The sequence below is a fragment of the Cricetulus griseus genome, chromosome 3, assembly GCF_003668045.3.
Source record: "Cricetulus griseus strain 17A/GY chromosome 3, alternate assembly CriGri-PICRH-1.0, whole genome shotgun sequence".
Classification (NCBI taxonomy): Eukaryota; Metazoa; Chordata; class Mammalia; order Rodentia; family Cricetidae; genus Cricetulus; species Cricetulus griseus.
The window spans coordinates 123,847,306-123,861,159 of record NC_048596.1 but is presented as its reverse complement, the minus strand read 5'-3'; the positions used below and the strand labels follow the sequence as shown (position 1 = coordinate 123,861,159).

At 40.1% G+C, this 13,854-nt stretch overlaps 1 protein-coding gene across 5 annotated transcripts in view; it reads right to left on the bottom strand.

Moving 5' to 3' along the window:
- Positions 1 to 13,854, bottom strand: part of Chd2 (chromodomain helicase DNA binding protein 2) — a 141,226-nt gene that overhangs the window by 15,357 nt on the left and 112,015 nt on the right. For all 5 annotated transcript variants that reach the window (XM_027408143.2, XM_035442454.1, XM_027408142.2 and 2 more), the window contains 5 exons: positions 12,780 to 12,908; positions 11,387 to 11,527; positions 8,539 to 8,673; positions 6,124 to 6,302; positions 2,346 to 2,445 (listed from right to left, as the gene is read on the bottom strand). In XM_027408143.2, the coding sequence (XP_027263944.1) occupies positions 2,346 to 2,445; positions 6,124 to 6,302; positions 8,539 to 8,673; positions 11,387 to 11,527; positions 12,780 to 12,908 (684 nt within the window). The remainder of the gene's footprint in view (positions 1 to 2,345; positions 2,446 to 6,123; positions 6,303 to 8,538; positions 8,674 to 11,386; positions 11,528 to 12,779; positions 12,909 to 13,854) is intronic.

Genomic DNA, 13,854 nt, shown 5'->3' with positions numbered 1-13,854 from the left:
AGTGCTGGGACTAAAGGCATGTGCCACCCCACCAACATCCAGCTTGATTACTATTTAAGAATACATGACCATAATCTTCCCATTACTGTTGCACTGCAGTCATTCCCATTATAAGCATGCTTTAACCTTTGATTATTCCCTTAAACTAAATGTTGTAATCTAAAAAAGTGGTGTGAGAGAGAAAGACACCATGCAACAGAGCTTGGGTGGAGGGGCTTTTTATTGGGGGAAAGTGAATGGGAAAAGGAGGGAGGGAAGAGGGGAAGAGGAGTAACAGAAAAGAAGAAAGAGGCAGACAGGGAAAGGGAAAGAAGGAGAGAGAGGCAGAGAAGCAGAGAGAGAAAGAGAAAGATGGAAGGTAGGCAGGAACCTTTTAAAAGGGAACATAGTGAATGTGCACAGGTAGTGCTCTTAGTGGCTGCAGCTAAGGGTGTATCCTGAGGGCAGGTCAGTACAGATGCCTGAATACTAACACTAAACACTTAGACGTAGAAGCATATGTGCTACTCTTCTGACCAATTTTGAAGAACTACTGTGCTGGTTAGTCATCTGCGAGGAGGAGCCTAATAGAGAAAAGCTTCCATAAGATAGGGCTGTAGGCAAGCCTCAATGCCAGGAGGCCCCAGCCTACAGTGGGTCCTTGAGCTGACAGTCCTGGGTTCTATGAGAAAGCAAGCTGAGCAAACCAGGAGGAGCAAGCCAATAAGCAGCACTCCTCCATGGTCTCTGTATCCCCTCCTGCCTGTTTCCTGCCCTGTTTTGAGTCCCAACCTCCTTTGATGATGAACAATAATGATGAAGCATAGGCCAAATAATCCCTTTCTTCCCCAACTTTGTTTTGTTCATGGTGTTTTATCACAGCACTGGTAACCCTAACCAAGATAACTATCCTATAGCAAGACTAAGATAACATACTCCCCATAGTTGGATATTGATATGATTGTCACTCAACTTCATGAGCTTCTATGTAGTCCTCCACCACTATGTGCCCAACTTTAGATTCTCAACCCAATTTTCCCTTCTATCTCAGGGCCTTTCCCAACTATTTTATTCTTCTCTGGAATCTTTCCTAATTATTCTTTGATGAATTTTTATAATGATTAGAAGCCAGTGAGATGGCTCAAAGGGTAAAGGCACTCATCACTAAGCCTGAGTGTGATCCCTGAGATACACATTATGGAAGGAGAGGAAAGCACAGATTCCTGCAGGTTGTTCATGGGCATCATGGGTTAAGTGCTCACTCTTAAACTCCAGTGATCTTGTTCTCTCTCTCTCTCTCTCTCTCTCTCTCTCTCTCTCTCTCTCTCTCTCTCCCTCCCTCCCTCCCTCTACACACACACAAATATATATGTAAATTTTTATTATGTTTAGAATTTCACTAATATAATTACTGTATTATTCCTATTACTACTACATTATATTCTTCAGTGTAAAATTAAATTATGAACTAATTTGAGGATATAATTCCCAGGTCAATAATGCATTAAGTTCACATTACAAATTCTTCTAAGTGCCCATGCTGGTCCTGGCACAACTATAGATACTCAGGAAAGACAGTAAATAAGAAACAGTCTCTGCATTCATGGGCCTGACACACTAGTAAAAGTGGAACAATTTTTAATATTGCTCCTCCATGGCTGATTTGGATATGGACCATGTGGCTAAGTAGCAGATCTGTAGGAGGGTTTGTCTGCACCAGAATTGACTCTACAGCAGAAGCCAAGTCACCTTTACACCCATCTCCCTACTCATAAGAAAAGGCAACAACTGCTGGGCACTACAAATGTCTATTCCTTTGAGTGAGCAATCTGGATTCTTCTATGTAGGAAACTGGATGGATACCAAGTACATGCCATGATCCTGGACTTATGACTAGCCACATTACAAGCCACAAAAAAAAAAAAAAAAAGTCTGTAAGAAGAAAGGGGTCTAGAAAATAAGTGACCCAGGTCACGAGATCACAGGGTAACAAATTCTTGTCAGGACTTTAAGACTCTATTTGGCTCTAATGCATTGACTATTTTACCTAATAAACAGTCGCATTGTCTAGCTACCCATGGAGAATGTTAGGAACTATATATGGCTACTACAATGAATAATCACTTTATTTGAAATTATGTTTGGATCACGGGTGACAAATTCTGTGACCTGCGGTGGTTTCTGTCACCCTGTTTGGTCTGTACTGAGACCATGTAAAACCTAGCCAAAGTGTCAGTGGCCTATCCACCATCAACAACCCCACATATTTATCACTTCAAGCCCAGTGAAAAACAAAAAAAGAAGGGAATTTCATGTGCAATTACTTTAAAACATTTGTATAAATTAGGACTGGATTTGTATTTTACCTCCTCCTCTTGAGATCTTTTCTTATGAGCCATCTTATATAACTTATGTAGTTTTCGTGCATCAAATTCTGTAAACTTGGAAACAAAAATCCATAGGTTCCTAAAAGAAAAATTGTACTAGTAAATTATACAATTTAAAAAGTGATTTTGTTGTTTTGTTTAAGATAGGGTTTCTCTGTTTAGCCCTGGCTGTCCTGGAACTCACTCTGTAGACCAGGCTGGTCTTCCTCTGCCTCTTCAGTGCTGGGATTAAAGGCTGCACCACTGTCCCAGCTAAAAAGTGATTTTACTTTATGGATGGCAAGCTACTGAATTTTACTGTGAAATGTTCAACAGATCCTTGCACTAAGCCAAGTGTAGAAGCTCATGCTGTAATCCCAGCACATGGGAGGTTTTCAGGTCATCCTTAGATCTGCGGCTACATAGTGAGTTAGTCTTTGCTCAGTAATATATCATTATGTGCTTCTGTCAAGAGCCCGACATTGAGTCTTAAGATTTGGGTTGTCAACAGTTTTGGGAACTCCTAACTTCTATACCAGAATCTACATCTGTAGTTCCACAAGCTTTCCTTTACCTTCCCCACACTCAGGACTCTGCCACACACTCCATCTTTACCACTATCTCCCACACTGGGACCATCAATCAACTGGTAACCTGTGTCACTGCCATGCTTTCTTCCCAGTTGTCACCACTAAGGCCTGTAGTCTCTTCCTTCAAACTCTCCGTAACTCATTATCCTAGCATGGCATTGCTGTATAGCATAGGAATGGCACATAGATGGATATTTATACAGAGATACCCTGGAAGTAAAGGTGAATCAGAAAAAAGTCTCTTCTCATCCAAGCTTTCCAGTGAGCACTTTCACTATGGCTGTGCTATGCTAGGCCACTGACGAGTAAACATAGTGTCAGGTAGAGAGCCACTTAGCTTACTAAGACCTCTTATAAAGAACAACAGTCTTCTGAGCCCTAAACATACCCAGTGCCCTAGCTATCCACTTTCAAGCCTCTACTGAAGCCCTGACCATGCTCATTTAGCATTTCTGGTTAGCTTGTCACAGTTCAAGGTAGCCAGCCTCCCTGGCTACCCTTCTGCAGGCATGTGCTTTTCTGTTTTTTAATTTCTATTTATTATTTTATGTTTATGGGTGTTTAGTCTGAATGTATCTCTGTGTACTATGTGCATGTCTGGTGTCTGTGGAGGTTAGAAGAGGGTCTAGAGTTCTTGATGGTTGTAAGCCACTATGTGGATTCAGGAATTGAACTTGGGTCGTCTGGAAGAAGAGCAGTACTCTTACTGATAAGCCATCTCACCAGCCTGTAAGGGGCACTTACTTTACACAACTTTAAAACTGCTTCCATGCCTCTTAGATAAATAGTTTCTATGGAATTCATAACTTGTACTATTTTTGAACTTTTAAAAACCAAAGACTTTTAATGAACTTGTGGTGGGATAATTAAACATCAACAGATCCAAGTACACAGGAGGAACCCCAAGATGACCTGTTGTTATCATCCCATCTGGTAAAAAGAAAACTTAAATGCAAACAGTGTTAAGAGGACAGAGGTGACTGTGTCTTGTACTCAGGGACGTGTGGCACATTATCATTAGTATCATGATACTGAGGTCTTCGGAAAACCTACTTTCCACTCAAAACCAATTTACTAAAATAGACTACAAAGATGCATTAACCATAAAGTACATGGACTCAAAGTAAATACAGATTATGGAAATAAATTTAGCATAAGCTTTTCAAAATCCCTTCTAGGACTGTGAACTAAAGCCAGGAATTTCTACATGCTAGGCACATATTCCAGCATAAAGCTTCATCAACAGCCACCCCCACCCATTTTTTTATTTTTCGAGACAGGGTTTCTCTGTGTAACAGTCCTGGCTGACCTGGAACTTGCTTTGTAGACCAGGCTAGACTCAAACTCACAGAGGTCCACCTGCCTCTGCCTCCCGAGTACTGGGTTTAAAGGTGTGCACCACCACTGCCTGGCTTCCTTTTTCCTTTAAGACTGAGTCTCACAAGGTTGGCCAGTTCAACCCTGATCTCGAGCTATAGCCCATGAAGGTCTTCATCTTTGATCCTTCTGCCTCAACATCCTGAGTGGCTCAATTAGAAAACCGCACCACCATCTTGACTATTATTACAGTTGCTTTAGAGAGTTATTGTTTCTTCCAAGTATCTAAAGGGAATACAGGTTGAGTATCCCTTTTGGAAATTCCAAGACTGTTGTCTCAAGAGGTAAGTTACTCTCTTACCCTCATATGATGGGTCATAGTCAAAATGCAGATGCAATAAATACATTGTACAAAAAAATTAAAAAGATACATGCACTGTACAAGAATACATTAAGTTTATATGAAATAAAGGTGAATTTTGTGTAAGATTTGATTCCTCCTCCCAAGACATATCATTATTTATGTTTATGAGTATTTCAAAATCTAAATTATTTCTGATTCTAAGCATCTCTGCCAAGGGATACTAACCCATTTATAAATTAATGCATATATAAGTCATAATGTCTTAATCTAAATTACTACTACAGTTCTTTAATTAAAGAAGATGAAAATGGAGAGCCCCAAGTTCATATGCTTCAATCTTTGTTGCACTTCATGTGTACTGCTAGCTTTTAATTCAGCTTGGGAAAAAAGAACATCAGTTGAGGAAAAAGTCCTCACCAGACTGGCCTGTTGGCAAGCCGGTCATACATTTTTAAAAAATCATTGATTTAGTTATTTTTATTTTATGTGCATTGGTGTTTTGCCTGCATGTATCTCTGTGTGAGGGTGTTGGGGTCCCTGGCACTGGAGTTACAGACAGACAGTTGTGTACTACCATGTGGGTACTGGGAATTGAACCTGGGTCCTCAGGAAGAGCAGTCAGTGCTCTTAATTGCTGAGCCATCTCTCCAGCCCCCCTACATTATCTTAATAGATGATGAATATATGAGAAGGCCCAGCCCACTGTAGGAAGTGCCACTCCTGGGCCAGTGATCCTGGATTCTACAAGAAAGCAGGCTGAGCAAACCATGAGGAACAAGCCAGTAAGCAGCACCCCTCCATGGTCTCTGCTTCAGTTCAGGTATCCAGGTTCCTGCCCTGCTTTAGTGCTTACCTTGACTTCCCTCAGCAATGAACTGTGACCTGAGAGTCATAAACTGAAATAAACTCCTCCTCAAGTTGCTTGTGGTCATGGTGTTGTATCACAGTAATAGAAAAAGTAACTAAGTATGGAACCAACCAATTTCTTATAGTAGATATAATAATATATAAATACTAACTTGAGATGAGTAAAGTATTACTCTAGTTTCTATGTCTTATGGGTTTAAAGCAATATTCTGAGAATATGCCAGAAAGTCCATTACTATTATTATCTTCCTCTTATAAATTACATTAATAGCAGAATCTTCCCACATCAGAAGGCTGGTCTTTTTTTTTTTTTAAGAGAGGGTTTCTCTGTGGCCTTAGAGGCTGTCCTGGAACTAGCTCTTGTAGACCAGGCTGGTCTCGAACTCACAGAGATCCGTCTGCCTCTGCCTCCCGAGTGCTGGGATCAAAGGCGTGCGCCACCACTACCCGGCTCAGATGGCTGGTCTTAACAAAAAGGCTTATTTCATGAAAAAGAAGTTAAAGCCTACAGATATACTGTCAACAAATAAATTTTGTTGGCAAAAGATTTATTAGGTGACTATGCAATCTATTTAAAAAACTGAGCACACCCGCACACTGTCAAATGAAACTGGGGAGATTCAAGGCCAAAGTGGATTACCTCCTCCACAATTTGATGTGCTCCTGGTCTGAATATGCTTTAAGGCACTCGGCTATACGGTCTCCAATTTTAAGCAGGCAGTTCCTGGTGTGTTCCAGTTGTTCTTGCACATTGAGTCCTTTGTCAGGTTTGTCCAATTGTTTCAGTGCCTTTTTCACTGGCCTCATCCTCTCTTTGCACTGGAACAGACCAATAGAGAAAATGAGCCATTGCAGGAAAGAGTTCAGTTATTATGTCCACACACTCAAGATTCACAAAAACACACCCCACCCTCATGCTACACATCAATATAGGAGTGGGTAACACCAGTGGAATGGGACAAGTGCAGATACATAGAAACTCTGAGGTATAAGTGCCGTCACCATATTTGGGATTATGTGAGGACCTCTGATACCTGACTTAGCCTCTCTGAATGTTGTTTCCTCATCTGCAAGAGGGCTGTGGCCACTAAGAAGATCAAATGTAAGACAGTATTATAGGCTTCACCTGAAAACCATGATCATCAAGTTTTTAATAATGAAAAATCAAAACCACTACACTGTGTGGTAATTTCCTCAGCTTGAAACTCAGGGGTATTTTTCAGTGTTTAACTTCAATTTTTAAAATGGAATTAAAAAGAAAAAAACAGCTGGGCGTTGGTGGCACACGCCTTTAATCCCAGCACTCAGGAGGCAGAGGCAGGCAGATCTCTGTGAGTTCGAGACCAGCCTGGTCTACAAGAGCTAGTTCCAGGATAGGCTCCAAAGCCACAGAGAAACCCTGTCTCGAAAAACCAAAAAAAAAAAAAAAAAACACTACCAACTGGAAAATACAAATGACTGTAAAAATTTTAAAAAATGCATAAATAATTTCTAAAGAAGACATAAATTACCATGTAGCTCCAGCTAGTCTGGAACTTGCTATGGAGCCCAAATTGGCCTTGAGTTTGTAATCTTCCTGCCTCTGTCTCCAGTGGTGGGGTTACAAACATGGGCCACCATACTTAGCCACATATGTGGCTAAATATGAGCAAGAACCTTGATTCAAAACCCAATAACACGGGGGCTGAGAGAAGGCTCAACAGTTAAGAGCACTGGCTGCTCTCCCAGAGGACCCAGGTTTAATTCCCAACACCCACATGTCAGTTCACAACTCTCTATAACTCCAGTACCCTGGGATCTGACACCGTCACACAAAATAAAGTTAAAATAAATTATTTAAAAAATCCAAAAAACAAAAAAAAACCCAGTAACACAAAAAAAGGAAAGCAGTACCACAGAAGCAGCAGATATTATTTTGTTCATAAGCCAACAGATTAAGGAAGAACAGGGAAATGATGAGAATTCAATTCATTCATTTAATCAATTCACTCATTTATCAATATTTTTCTAGTACCTAAGTGAACTTCATACAAAACACAATGTTCACGTAAAATAAATTAAGAAAACTGACTTAACTACAAAGAAAACAAAAAACGCGTACAAGTATGTTTTAGATTATACAGAGAAAGGTAAAAAGACCTCACAGAACTGGTTCAATATTCTCTCCTTTGTCAGCCCAGGTCAAGACTATTTTCATATTTCAAAGAAGCCAGCCTTTTCTTTAGCCTGAAAGGGTTGTTGAAGTGAGCCCTGCCTTGTGCACGTTTGGAAAGAGAACAGAGAGCTGTGGAACACATAAAGGAGAGCAGCATCTCCCCATCCTTCCATGAAGAAACAACTGTATTTCCTGGTCCAACTCTTAGCTCCACAGCATGGAAGCAGCTGGCCTGTCTCAATCCCCCACTCTAGCCACAGGAGCCACCATCAGGTCCTCAAATGCATGCTCCTGACACCTTGGCATATTCATTCCCACTCTTCCCCCACTATCTTTTAGTCTCCCTTCAGAACCCAATTCAGACATCACTCCTTAGGCCTTTCAGACTGGACCAGATTCCCTTCTTAGTAGACCTCCACAGTATCCACTGTTTCTCCTCTATACCCTATCCTAAGAGCTCCAAGATGATCCAGGGAGTTATCTATCGGCCCTATTATTATTCAACTTAGTCACTAATACTATTTTCCCTATAAACAGAAAGAACAGGAAAATTCACTTTGAGATGGGGTCTCTAAATGTTGTGTTTCCCATACAGCACATTTTGATTTTCCATACAGCACATTGATTCTCAAATGCCTCTGAGAAACCCTCTAAACCCTGCAAGTTCCTGTACAGGTGTGGTACATACAAACTCATGCAGGCCTACATACACTTATAAAAACAGGAATACAAGACATCCTACTAATCTGGTTCAAAATACAGTATGCAAACATAATAAACAATACTTCCAAAACAACACACCAATTAATGTTTACACCAACGGAAGCTCTGTGGATGTGCCTGTGAAGGGCAGAGCACAGCACTGTGCCCAGCATCAGCATCCTCTATTTTAAGACTTACAATGCTGAAGGTTTCCTGGTCCAGATCATCATCTTCATCCTCCCCAATGGGAATAGGTTCACTTCCTGCTGTAATGTGGACGGGACCCTGAGATCGCTTTGATTTACTTGAAGACTTCGCATCACCACCTTTAACCTTTCAAAAGAGTTACAAACAGTCCTTGTCATTTATATAATCTTGAAATCTACATAGACTTCTTTTTGTTTTGCTTTATTTTATTTGGTAGTGGTGGTGGTAGTGGTGTTTCTATGAATATATGTGTGGGCATGAATGAGATTTTATGTGTACCACACCTGTGCATGAATCTGCAGAGGCTATAAAAGGATACCAGATCCCCAAGAACTGGAGTTACAGGACATTGGAACCACTGTGTGGGTGCTGAGAACTGAACTTGGGTCTTCTGCAAGAGCAGCAAGCTCTTAACTACTAAGGATCTCTCCAGTCCTACAATCCAAGACTTCTTACCTATGGGGCATTGCTAGAGCAAGTAAATATGATGACCTCAATTTATACAAACCTATGAGATTAATAGCTGAATTATAATTCTTCCTATTTCTGGCTTTAAAGGTACTTAATTACAGCTTCAAGTTTATTAATATAATTTATAAAAATGTCATGAAGGGACTAAGAATCCATACAGAACTCCCCAGAATATCATGCAGCAGCCTTTCTAACAGCTACCTTTTGATCTGGGAATCTGTATTAACTGCATAACTGTAAAGGCTGCAAGTCAAGAGGAATATGCATGAAGACCAAAATTAGGAAATATTTAAAAACATAAATGGGGTACCTGGAGAAATGGTTCAGCAGTTAGAAAGCTTGCTCTTACAGAGGATCCTGGTTTGGTTCCCAGCACTTACAGGGAGGCTCACAAATGTCTCTATTTCCAGTTCCAGGGATCTGACACCTCTGTAGGCTCCTGCCTGCTTGTGTTCTCATATATACACTCAGGCACACACACATAAACATAAAACAAAAATAAATATTCTTAAAATAAAAACTAGTGTGTTCAAGGCCAGCCTGATCTACACAGTGAGTTCCAGGACAACCAAAGCTACACAGAGAAACCCTGTCTTGAAAAACTAAGTAGATAAAAATAAAAATTTTAAAGCACAGGTAACATGATGTCACATCAACTTTATAGTAGTAGTTACGACGAGAGAAACAGGAAAGAGTGATCCGATCAGGAAGGTTATCTGCGTATTCATAATATGTTCATGAGATACAAAACGCATTAATCTAGGGGGAAAGCCTCTTAAACTAAACATGAAACAAAGTAAATATGCAAAGTGGTGGCATATGCCTTTAATCTGGACACAGAGAAATAAGAGGCAGGAGGATCTCTAATTTCTAGGCCAGCCAGGGTTATGTAGTGAAAGCCTTCCTCAAAAAGAAAAGAAACAAACAACAAAGCAAACAAACAAACCAAAAAACCAAACAAACAAAAAGAAACAGAATTTATCACAGTATAGTTTCTCTTTATTTTTGTTTTTATTATGTGGATGTGCCTTTCTGACTTTACGTGTACCACCATGTGTGCAATACCCACAGAGGCCTACAGAGGACAACAGATCCCCCAAGAACTGTTGGTTACAAAGTTACAGATGGTTATGAGACCTGGTAACTTAACCCAGCTCTTAACCACTGAACCAGCACCCACAGTATAGTTTCTAACATTAAAAACTGGAAAATAATTTTAGTATGAAACTTAAATGGCTTCCACTACACAGAGCCAAACAGAATCTGCTGTGTCTACTACAAATGACCTTACCACCTGTTCTTCGGTGGTAAGGTAGTTTGCAATATACTACTGTGTGGAGAAAAGAGGTTGCCCAATGGTCTGAGCTGGTATGTATGTATATATGTATGTATATACGTATGTATGTATTTTGTTGTTTGTTTGTTTGTTTGTTTGAGACAGGGTTTCTGTCCTGGAACTAAATTTGTAGACCAGGCTCAAACTCAGAGATCTGCCTGGCTCTGCCTCTGAAGCGCTGGGATTAAAGGTGTGTTCACCCCTGCCCATTCAGTATTTTTATATTTATACTCATATTCTGAGGGGAAAGTTACAAAAGTCCCAAGAAGTTAAGATGTCGAGGGCCGGAGAAGTGACCCACAGGTTATGAACACTGGCTGTTCATAAGGACCCGAGTTCCAGTCCCAGCAACCTCATGGCAGCTCACAACCACCTATTCCAAGGGATCCAGTGCCTTCTTTTGGCGTCTTCAGGCACACATGTGGTATACATACATGCAAGCAAAATATCCATACACATAAAATTTTAAATTTTAAATTAAAAAAAAAAAAGTCAAGGTGTCAATAAATGACAGAATTATAGCTGTGACTTGCTTGGAGCAATAGTTAAGGATTGATTACAAACGTCTCTCTTCACATTTCACCAAGCATGTAACTAAACTGTATCAATTCTATAGTTTATAATGAACTTCACAAAACTCCAACAGTAAGGCTTTTTAGCCAAGTCTATCCCAGTGGCTGCTGATGACATATGGTATTTGATTTGAATCCTAAACTCTTCAAATAACCTTGATTGTGTATAGATTGTATTCTTCTGATATTATAATCTAAGAACCTATACTACATAATCTCTCACTTGTCCGGTCTCATTCCAAATACCCCTCCCCAAATATGCAATGACAGATCAAACAAAGGCCTTCTATACTGGGAAAGCAGGACTGCATATCTCCACCTTCCTGTATGGAGGGTGCAGGGATTCCTTACATATCCCCAACCTTCCTTCCTGGATATACTCAAGGACAGTTATCCCAGGGCTTGTACCTCGTGTTATTTAAAATCTAAACAGCATTCCCAAGACGAGTATGTTGGATACCTTCTCTTTTTTGTCCTTGGACTTCTTCCTTTCTTTGTCTCCTTCCCTGTCCTTTCGAGAACTCACTGGTTTCTCTTTGTTCTCTTTGTTTTCTTTCTTCTTCTGCTTTTTTTTCGTTGGACTTTTTTCTAAGCCATCATCCTAGGAAACAGAAAACCATGAACTTTTTCAGTCTTCTGCTTCTTAGTTTGTTTCTGAAGGAAGCTCATCACTGTTTAGGAACTTAGATCTCTTTCAGTCAGACTCTACCAGCACTCACTTGCATTATTCTGACTTATTATTAGACTTGTCCAGGCAGACACCATTACATCCTCTAACTCTCAAAGCTACTCTTTAAGGCATTGACTGGACGGAGTTTAGCCAAGTGTGCATGAGGCCCTGACTTAGATCCTCAGAACCACCCCTCCCCTAAAACAATAGCATTATTGTCCCCATTTTACAAACAGAAAAAATTGAGGAAAACACTACACATATCCATGGCCAGCTAGTAACTGACAAGGTTGTTAGTACCTGAATTTGAGAACATGCATCTGAAGCTATGTTAGTCCCTATAACCCCTGGAGCCCTCCTGGGGCCCTCCTAGGGGCCATCATCAAAGAATTACATTCAAAACAATAAAATAAAATCTTACAGAGTTGTCACTCACTGAAAAATATTGTAGTTCAACTTTCTTCAGAATAGACTACAAATTGGCAAGCCAATGGCTGAGCCCAACCTCAAGGGAACCTCCAATTAACTGAACTGCATTATGTAAGTCTTAAGTCACCTGGTTAACCAGTCTCTACTAATCTCTCATCCTCTAAAATGGAAATAATTACCAACTGCCATTTATCATGGTTTGTATCGTTTACTACAGTTATGTAAGAATTTGCAGTTGCTTACTTAAGATGAGCCACTATGTGGTGGTTTGAGTAAGAAAGGTCCTAATAGGTTCCTATATTTGCGTGCTTAGTCACCAGGAGTGGCATATCTGATAGGAGACCTGGCCTTGTTGGAGAAAGTGTGCCACTGAGGGTGGCTTTGACATTTCAAAAGCACATACAAGCACTGCCCCCTCCCAACTCTGTGTGTGTGTTTGTGTGTGTGTGTGTGTGTGTGTGTGTGTGTGTGTGTGTGTGTGTATGTCTGCTTGTGTATCAGGAAGATACACAGCCACTTCTCCAGCACCATGCTGCCATGCCATGGTGATAATAGACCAAGCCTCTGAAACTGTAAGCAAACCCCAAATTAAATGCGTTCTTTTATGTGAGTTGCCTTAGTCATGGTGTCTTTCACAGAAATAGAACAGTGACTAAGACACACTACCTTCCTCTGACAGATTAGGTGAAATAAAGATATTTTATGTATTCTGTATGCAAACAAATGCATCACATGACTTCATGAAGTCCCATACCTTCACTTCTCCCTCTTCAGACGGGTTGTCTGAGTGTCTAGGAGACGAAAGCTCAAGCCCGTGCTCATCCTTCGGCCTGGGAACTTTGTTTTCCTTCTTTACTCGAGGCTTCCGCTTCTTTAGTTTAGTCTAGGAAATAAAAATAAGAAAAAATACAAATCACCCCCAACCCAATAGCACAACCAAGAAATATTCTAGCCAACTGATGCAGTAACAGCCACAAGATACCTTAGGACACAAAGGTGCAAGCCATTCTACCTGAAAGAAAATAAAACTGAACAAAACCACCTACTAGCCTCTCCCTAGCCTAAACTACTTTAAATGTCTGTATTCATTGAAAATATTGATTTCATTTTTGGAATTCACCCTGAAGGTAAAACTCCCAGAAAAGGTTAAGACATTTTATGTATAAAAATATAATTAGCATTGAAGGGGACAGTATTAACTCTTGAAAATTAGGTATCTAAAACTAAGGAAAAGGTTAAGATATTATCTAGTCAATCAAATAAGCAGTATAAGCATGATCTAACTTGCCTCTATAGAACTTAATATAATTATATTCTCACTATACTATCTACAGAATAGTACTATGTACTTAAAATACCACTGTGTAGAACAAATGGAAGTTCTATTTATTGTATACATACATGTATACATGACACAGGTAGGGAGCATGTAAGCAACACATCCACACAAAGTACAAACAGATTTAGATTCTGTCTTCTATGACGCCTTATCATGGGGAAATAAAGAAAAGAACTTTCCAACAAATTCATTAGCAACTTGGTATTTTTCAGTGGGCCAAGTATAATCAAAACTGAAGTCCAATTTCTGAAATTAAGTATGGAATCCAACTGTCTACTCCTGGAATCCATTATCACAGCAGCCCAGGCAGATATCAAAATATGTCCCCAACTGAGGACACGGAATAGGAAAGAATATGGGCAGTCCAAAGATATGTATAATACTCTGCTGCAGTATTTGAGTGGAATTGTAAGAAAGGTGCCAAGATACTGAGTTCAATTATTAACTGAGCATTTTGTTCTTAGCAACCTCAAAAGCCACCTCTGACCAT